Below are 9,887 nucleotides of genomic sequence, written 5' to 3'. Positions count from 1 at the left end.
ATCTGCAATCCTCAGATAGAGGATTGCAAGATGCATGAAACTTAAGTAATAGATTTCATTACTTTGTACTTGAAGTAATCTGTTTATATATATATATATATATATATATATATATATATATAGAATAATACGATTTTGAAAGTGTTGTATCACAGCCTTATTTTCCAAATGTTGGTCAGCGAAGAGAGAGACACAGTCATGAATATTGGTGACATGGACATCTTCATCGAATTGAAGAAAGCAATTGCGCATGCATTGGCGTGACTCTTAAGGCGCTATTACTGAGACAAGGCGGCTAACAAGATCTATAGATAGAGCGGTTTGGCAAATACGAAGTTAAGATGTGAGCAAGTCCACGAAATGACGCAGACTTCCTTTTGAAGAAGTGAAATCTGTCGTTGAAAGCGGAAACTTGACGAATACATCTACGTTGCACTGAGACTGTCATTACGGGTCAATGAAGGCACAGATGATGCCACGTTTCAGACAATTATGTTTTCATCCTTAAAGAAACGCCAAACAATTAATTGCTTGGTGTTTTTTTTTAATTTTTATTTCTTTTTGTATTGAGTGTGTTTGATTTTATCAATGCCTAACGGCGAGGCCACGATGAATTATATGAAGAATCACACACTTCCCAATTATTAAACTAATAACAAGTACGATTCAAATCTTGAGGAAATGTGATACCCATCGGATGAATAAAATTGTAGCAGCCGTACTCCGATTGGCATTCTTTCAGAAGGGATCACCTTTTAGGCTTAAACAAAAGATCATTTTGAGAGCAATATATTACAAGCTTTTTTACTTATTCTTTTTCGACAAACATTATTCTGATACACTTCACCATAGACACGTGATAAATATTACGGCGGGTATTTGGTCATTCAGAGCTGTTTTTGTCAATCTTATTTTCTCAAACATTGAAAAGTAAACGTCACACTTGAGGTGGCAGGGTTAGACATGTTTGTTTTCCTTCTCATGAATTTTTCAACGCTCAAGTCGATATGCGATTCCCGCACCCGTATTCGATTATACCTCGCTTCGACCGTGCATGGGTTGTATGTAACGACGCCGCGCATGCGCCAGCCACTCGGCGATCAGTCTCACCAGTTCAGGGTCCATTGGCGTCATTTTGTAATCAGTGAGCGATACTCAAGCTCCTGTTTACCCTTCCCGATCTCAGCATAAATGTCCTAAGAATGACGACATCTTTTCCATTTTCCTTTCTAGATGCCTTCACGCCAAATTCGGGAAACCATGGCAACGCCGCTATCAACGATGACATATCCTTGGCGCTCATAATCGTTGCCGTTGTCCTGCTGGCAACGTTTCTTTGCGTTTGTTGTGCAGCATGTCGGAATTCACTTTGTCCGGATGATCAAACTGGTAAGTATAATCTATCGGCATTTTGTGATCATGTCTTCCACAAGGGAGCGCTCTGAACTCGTCACTCCGAAGTGAACAACTTAGATCATAAGGATGATGAGACAGGACTTCAAATATGCATTGAATTTTATGGCTAAGGCAAGCAATTATATCAACTTCAAACCTTGTTTATCAGTCTTTGCTAAAATGTGTAGGTAAACTTACAAATGTGAACAGCTGCGCGATTTCTTTGAAAACGACTCATTCTAAATTCGGAATTTCTATGCGACACACCCCTGACGCGAGGATTTGAAATCTGTCGTTGCATCACACCATCGTTCCTGCTTGATATCCAGGATTGCAGTTGCAAAGGTAAGACTGATGCGGCCTTCGGGTAACACGCATGACCGGCGTTACGAACACAAACTCATGGGACGCAAATTGCAATCTTCTTATCTTCCAAATCATGCAAGGCACTCCTTCTACAAGGCGACTGTGTCACCCCTCCAAGCTGCCTGATTTATATCCTAGCGGACGTGGTCAGCAAATACAACAGGACGTCAGCAATCTTTCAAATGCTACAGCTTCAGACAAGACAGGGGACTTCCCGATTCTTTAAGTGTAAATTGTCTCATAAATAATGACATGTTCTGTAATTAAGCCGCTTTTAGAGTCACTGAAATTAATCCAATCCGATAAAATGAATCTGTCTAGAACCTTGAGAAGTTAAAAAAATCTTTCGTGCACTTGACACTGTGATAGCCCTCAATGTTGCTAAAAAGTATCTATGTACTTTATTTAAATAACAACGGACTCAACACACCTGCGTACAGACATATTATTAACGCCATACATCTAGACGTTCTGCTACTGATTTGACCGCTCGATCGTTTTCTTGTACTCAATTTCGACGTTAATCAAAACCCAACTGGCGCATCTGCCATAACCTTAATGCATTGAGCTAGTTTATGTTTGCTCGCTTCCTTGGAAAAGAAGTCGTTGGCGTTGGATCTGTCGTTTCACACACGCAAGCATTGATAAATGTGGTATTTTTGTACTTTGGTCTAAATATTTTAGTTCAATCGTCACTCCGATAGTTGCGAATAACTAAATAAAAGATGGGAAAGGAAATAAGTGCTAGGCATATCAGTTAGGGGGAAAAATCATTTACACAGGGTCAACGAAGCGATGAAGCAATTGTAGATAGATAAGAACGATTTTAATTAGCATTGTCTGGCGGCTCGGGGCATGGTCGGTATCATTACAATTTCAAAGGTTCCCGGATATGATACAGTTGATAACAAAATCTTTGTACAGTGTTCTCAATCTTACCAGTTTGTGCTTTCTCAACAATATCATGATTCCACTGGGCGTAACCTCTTCCCATCGCTTTGAGCAGGTATTATTGTTTTCTTCATATTCCAGTGATGTTTTATTCATTGGGAAGTGTTGGGTGCATCTTCTATTCAGCGTTACGGGTCTCTGGGAGAACAACATGACGCGTGCGTAACTCTTTAAACTATATGAGGTTTGAAGAGTGCTCAGCTTCCATTTCTCGTCATTCTGCGCAGGCAATCTTGGCTTTTATTCTCTCTCCATATTCCAACTGTCCGAGAAGGTAATATAATGTTTAATTGACACACAATTCGTCATCCTATCGAGCAGGTAGCAAAGCGAATGACTGAACTTTAACGTCACAAGTTCTGCCTTCTCTGCTCTGATGAGGTTTTATTGACCAGCTACGGTGACTATTTATTCATCTGAGCATTCCATGTTGAGTTGCGCTCGAATTTCCACATTTCGGTCCTCTGACTAAAAAAAGCGATAACATTCATAATTTCATCCTCTAGTGCATGCATTATGAAGTTTTACTTGCACGCCATACTCCAGCACAGGTAATATTAATTAAGTCGGGCGAGACGTTCCACCTCTTAGTCCTCTGAAAAGGCATTACGATGTTTCATCGACACTCTATATTTCATCCTTCTGAGAAGGCGATAGGAAGTGCGCTTAACTTTCTACTTGACTAAATTTAATTTCTCTAAGCACGTACTATGAAATTCTATTTAAGATGCTGTACATTTCTTCCTCAGCCATACATGTGATTTGTAAGTGCGATATGAGAGTATTATTTTACGTATGCAAAAGTGATGATAATGTACCTCGGGCAGTGAACTTTTTCATCCTGAGCGAACGATAAGACCTGAGCTTCAGTCCTTCTCATCCTTTACAGCAGATAAGATGAAGTAGTGCACTTGTCAATCGCTTTCACTCGTAACAAGCGATGTACACTCAGACCATGTGACAAACTTACTGATAAGGCGATGATTAAGTGGAACACGATAGTCTGCCTGTCATTCCACAAAAGGCTTATCAAGCTCGATATTACACCTGATAGGTATAGACACGTTATGTGGTGACCATCCGTGACTGTCCACACCATTGAACCCTGGGTAGCTGTGGACAGTTATGGACACTGGTACTGACAGTGGTTTTGAAGTAGTGTCGGAAAATGAAAGCCAGGTTGTCGGTTGCACTGAAAGCGACTCGACGTGAAACTGATCCCACTTGCACATGCACTGCCGGCGAACGGCTCGTCATCGATCCCGCAGCAATGAGCGAGATATCGACCGAGCTTTCCTAGACTCTTCCCGAGGCCTAATTGCGTGATTTCACAGACCCATCTTTCTCAATTCACAGGGGCCTAAAGTAAATTTCAATTCGGCGCAGTGCGGCAAGTAGTAAAAGGTTAAGGGAAATTGAGACTCGCTTTTATAAATCGGCGGGCAAACAGATAGCAAGTATTATTCCACTGTGACAAACATGTACATGGTGATATTGTTATAAATGTATGAGATGGGAGTAATTCTTTGGGCTATAATGTCATGCCCTTCGGAAAGCCCCATCCTCTACATGTATAAATGCTTTTCTAGAGATACTCAATTTTGAGGCTGATGGACTTTAACATGCGATACACATTCTCAAACTCCGATAAGGGGGAAATACGCCTTAGAAAGGAAATTTGGAATGCATTCGTGACTTTGTATACGCCTGGGTCACGACGGAAATAGAGAAGGGTAGCACGGGGTTTGATGTGGAACACGTCCATGCTTGAAAAACACAAAAGCCGAAATGCAAGGTGACTCGATTTATTGTCAGCAAAACGATTGCGATGCGTGGCTTGTCTCCAGCCTTGCCTTGCGGCATGATAAGATTTGGAATTACGCATAGTATTCAAGGTGAAAAGCTTGCAACGATGATGCCTTCTGCATGAACAATTTAGTTCTGGTTTTTGGAGAAAATGCTCGGGTAAATGTAATTTTGTCGAGGAAAACAGTGTGATGGGTATAATTGGTAACTAAACTGCCATGTTTTATGAGTAATAAATGCTCACATCACAGTTCATTTTCTCACTGCACCGTTTGTAGAATTCTGATCATTAATATTCATTGTATCACGGAGCACGTCGATAACCGATGAGAAGGCCAACATGAATATAGAACTCTCTATCGCTTCAGTGATGTGAAATCGTCTTGATGCGGGGGAGGTTCTTGTTGAAACTAATTATGCCATTTTGATATTTTTCGGGGAGGGGACCACGCTGTCACCAATAAATTAGTTACATATGACGAGAGAGTGTGGTCAGTACGTTCAGCGTGTCTTGAAATGACGGGCTTGGGATATTATGAAATTTAACATCGGTTTGACATCAAATCTAATACAGATGTAAACAAGGTCTGATTAAAGACTGAAAAATTACCGATGTCTATTTCTGAGCGACACAGGGAACCGCCTCCGAGATTGATCACCACGGAATCGTCGGTAAATTAATTATTTCTCCTGGATAAACAACCATTCGCAGAACGTTTCAGGCTTTGTGCTCTTTTTTTATTCACTGTGTGTGATCTTTAAAAACGAAGCTTTGATCTGTGTATCACAGTTAAAATACAAATGAAGGAGCCTGGAGCTTCGTGTTGTGTTTACCGTTGGAAAGATGCCGAAACGATTTTTTGCATATGCCCAGCGGTTATCTGAATATCATTAGGCAGCGTGAGGAGTACAGTGCCTGCAAAACAGTCACTGGGGACAATATGCGGCACCGCAATGAATTTCAAATACGTGGATTATTCAATACTTGAAGGATTAAGGAAAAGACTGGAAATACGAGTGAAAATTTTCATCGGGCATTTTCAGATAATCTTATCCTGATTCTTTTTTCTTACTTTATTACTGTCAAATCGTTCTCCTCGGTTTCCATTTCTTCAAATTTCTTCACAGCAGACTCCAATTTCGTCGGATACAAATTGTCGCCTTTCGAAAGAAAACGCCACAGCGTCATTTTGAAAGGAGCAATCAAATTGATGAGATCGAGTTCAATTGAGAGCACTTTGCCTTTTCCTCTCGTCTTTCGACTTCTGCTTAAATTGCAATGGAGCGCCAGTCAAGAGTTTGTGAATTTCGGTCATGTAATGGCAGTGTCGCCCGAGGCATCACTGAGTTACCGCTGAAATGTTAATTGTACGTTTTGGCGACTCAGAGAACTTTATCACCTCGCGCTTTGATTTTTGTAATGTTCAAAAACCTCATTGTGACTTGTGGCTGAGATTTAAAGCCGAAATTACGTGTCGCTAATTCACAAAAGCGCTTCAAGGGCTATAGCTAACTTAATGAAACAGCAAATGCTAGTATTTTTGAATGCGATTTTCGGTGAGCCCTGATTTCTGATTGAATATTATCCTTCACATGATGTCGATGTTAATTTTCACATGCCTAAACCCTTATATGTAGTGGCAATTCTTGTGTGCTACTATCATAAAGTTAGGCCTAAAAGTGTTAAACAACGCCCTCTTGGCTTAGTAACTGGGCATTCCTCTGTACAAAAGCTCACTTTTTTATTCATTTATTTGGGGTGGGATTTTGTTTTTTCGGTCTTTCTGTTCCTTTTTCAACTTCTTGATTTTGTTTTGGTTCGTTTGTTTGTGTGTTCGTTTCTAAAGTAGCCTGTCGACTCACATGTATGCCGGCTGACCTTAAGCCTCTATTCCAAATGTGTCCATGTTTCAACGGGGCCTTGACTGGGTCAGTGTACTATCGTACTACACCCGGTACAGGACCCCTGCACTGAAAGGGCAGAACGACCGATGATAAGAGCGATATCATAAATGTCGACGTAAAAACTGCGACCGGGTGTTTGGATAACATAGCCACAGAACGTATTCTGTGCGTATCCCACAGTTGCTTAGTTCAGCATGTATGTACCATGGCGTGACAACACGGCCTACTAGGCAATTACGTCATATCAAAATAATATCCATAGTTCAGATATTGGGCTTTTGGCGTTATTTTAAAGGCAGGTCGGGGTTCTCAAGTAGTTTAGGAACCGTCAAATTTCACACCTCTCATCTCTCTTTTTGACCATAAGTCGGTCTCCTTGAAGTCAGTCTTCAGAACATCCAGACAGTATGAGTTTAATCCCTGGAATCTAAAACCCTTGGACAGCACAAATCACTTTCTGTGCATTCCACAGCAGCTGACGCCTGCAAAGACAGACGTGAACCTGAACCTAACAAACAAGCACATCCGATATTCGTAAATTTTCCACTCTACGTGCAAATTTTTGCCATTGAGCGCGTGAACACACAGTCAAAATTCGACCGTGGAGTTCCTGGGACGGATTAATGATTAGTTACGTTTAATTATCTTATATATACAATTTGTTACAAAAGAGCCTTTGGATACCTAGGGCTTTGGATACCTAGGGCTTCGGATACCTAGGGCTTCGTATACCTAGGGCTTCGGATACCTAGGGCTTTGGTCAAATTCAAATCTGATACTGATCTGTTCTATTTATGCCACGGATAGGTTAGGCTTGAATTTCGCTAGGTTTCGATAGTATATCCTAGAGCTACATTAATTCTTGTGCCTGAAGTAATAGAAAACTTTGTCTTTAATTCTTTCCTGCAGATAGCGATGCAGCCACCGACTCACCGGATACACCAAATTTACTGTCGTGTGAGATTGAAATCAACGATATTATTCCACCGACTTACAGCAATCTTGTCGCGGAAGGTATCATTGAGGAAGAGGAGGAAAATGACAATAGAGGGCGCGAGACTTCGGTTGCTATTGAGCCGATCACTCCTCCGCCGAATTACGACATAGTATTCAAACCTTCGTGGCCAAGATCGGCATCTGCCTATGTACTGCACCCTGAAAGGATAGAGGAGGTCGCGATGGCTGACCTGTACACGAGACAGACGTCCAGAACATCAGAGAGAAACGTTCGCTCGGAAAACTCTATCAACAGGTCGGTGTCATTTGCTGACGAAGTCGTTACTTCGGACGAGAACGTGGGCAGTGATCAGAATGACGGATTACAGAACCGGAATGGCGCTAACCGGCCAGTCACTTCGGACGGAAGCACGCCGACGTCGCCTTCTTCAAACGACACAGACACCCCTAGAGAGGAATCGATGCAGTCCCCTCATTCTGTTTCGGAATCGGAGGCGGAACTGTCGCCAGAGCAAAATCAACCATCGGAGCAATTTGAAAGCCAAGTTCATCCGAGTGGACTCGAAAACGAGGTTGGTCATATCGAGGGACACGACTCGAATCGGAATGAAGGTGAAGAAGCGGGAAACAACGAAACAGACCGAACCTAAACATGACAGACATATCGCAACGTTTATAAATATGAGGTGCAGATTTCAATTCACCTGTGGAATATATAATAAACTAGACAGTTTCCATCGCCAGTATTTGTGTGATAAAGTGCAAGAGAAGACTTCACGGAGAAAACGTGCCGCGTGATCTGCATCTGTGCAGCTCAATCTGATTAAAATCAGATGTGGAGTACGGCGACGTCTTCAGATTGCTGTGCAGCTGTGTTACCGAACATGCAACTTCTCAAGTCTTCAGAGCAACGCAGGCGTAAAAGACACAAGTGACCATGGATCGCTAATTTGCATATCGCCTGATTGGAATACGCGCCTATCCGTTTGGAATAAACTTCAAACCTTGAGTGAATCCATGCATCAGGAGAAGGAGACCGGATATATAGCTAATTAAAGTTTGATTACATATATTCTTATTCCGTATATAGGTGTTCGTGCTATTACACTGCTCGATTTTGAGAGCGCCCTCAGTATTCATTCTCGTGAAGATTTTCTCAAGCAACCGTCAAATTGTACCGCGTGATGGCGCACAATAGATCCGGCCTGGTGTTTTATTCTTCGTGAAAGATTTTGTTACTCAATTTTCAACTTGAAAACTAATTGAAAGTAAAGTGCTTGGATTCAATATTTTTCAAAAGGATTTAATTTTACCCGAAGAATATGCAGTACTATTTAGGGAACAAGATATACTGTTCACGATTACTTTCAATAATACATGGGTACAGCGTTGAACCATGGGTATAACATAGCCAGCTGGCTGAAAACGAGTGTCTGTGGTCATCATTATGGAGTCTCTGGAATTTAAGTAGGGTAAGGCCAAAAAAAAAGAAAAGAAATGTTTCTGGTCAGGTCTTTCTTTAAAAAATGGTGCGGCGACGCGAATTTTATTTTATTTTATTTTTTCCCCCTTCAAGGGAGGGAGGAGGGTCAGTTTTATAGTTTTATCAATATAGTCACATATATACTGTTCATGCAGTCACTGATCATGCCCTCAAAGAATTTTCTCTTTCTCTTCAGCCATTTTGGTTTGGTGTCAACCACGGCCGCCGGCCACAAACAGAAAAAAAAGGATGACGCGCTGTTGTTCAAGTGACGCGCGCGCTGACCAGAAACATTTCTTTTTCTTTTTTTGGCCTAATGGGAAAACATTAGGATCATTTGGAAGTGCTGTGATGTGTGATGTAGAATTCGATGCTCATGACAATAACAATCTAGGGCAACAAAAGGCTGTAAAAATGGCTACCACACACACTTTCTGTCGCTGTTCAAAATCAGTGGACTGGATCGCATTTACAAGATTATTCAAACTGTAAACCTCGCACTTAATGAAATGAGCCTGGCAAGTCTTCAAAAGTTTATGCCCTATGTAGACAGTCACCATACGATGTTGTGTGGTATATTTATGTCAGCAGGGGGGATTGCCGCGTACAGTTCTGTCGACAGCGTTTTCCGGTCGATCGAGTTGAAATTTCACCTGCAAACCATGTTAAGTTTTCGAGTTGGCTGAAACGGGACCACATGTGCGTTGTCACACCAAAATGTGTATTTACACGCACGACATGGGCGGCAAGTTTTTCATGCCATGCAAAATTTTACAATCTAAAGTTGAAGATTCGATATTTATGCGAGGAAGGGACAGCTAATATTATTATGATGAATCAAGACAGTATCTCAAGGATCAAGAAATTGACAAGCTGGAAATTTACAAACTTTGAACTTACATAATCTATCATTATACTCTGCTACAAAAATCTTAATTTATTTCATACTTTCATTGATATCATATTTTTATAGTCACGACAACATTGTATTTCTGAAATAAAAATTGTGTACAAACTTTGCGAA

General features: G+C 41.2%; 1 protein-coding gene across 3 annotated transcripts in view; it reads left to right on the top strand.

Moving 5' to 3' along the window:
- LOC139135955 (uncharacterized) overlaps window positions 1-9,887 on the top strand; it is a 52,328-nt gene extending 42,441 nt beyond the window's left edge. For all 3 annotated transcript variants that reach the window (XM_070703740.1, XM_070703742.1, XM_070703741.1), the window contains 2 exons: window positions 1,234-1,389; window positions 7,333-9,887. In XM_070703740.1, the coding sequence (XP_070559841.1) occupies window positions 1,234-1,389; window positions 7,333-8,030 (854 nt within the window). In that variant the 3' untranslated portion in view covers window positions 8,031-9,887. The remainder of the gene's footprint in view (window positions 1-1,233; window positions 1,390-7,332) is intronic.

Source organism: Ptychodera flava, chromosome 6 (assembly GCF_041260155.1).
Source record: "Ptychodera flava strain L36383 chromosome 6, AS_Pfla_20210202, whole genome shotgun sequence".
Taxonomy (NCBI): domain Eukaryota; kingdom Metazoa; phylum Hemichordata; class Enteropneusta; family Ptychoderidae; genus Ptychodera; species Ptychodera flava.
Note: the sequence above shows the minus strand (reverse complement) of the source record. Positions and strands in the feature narration are given on the sequence as shown.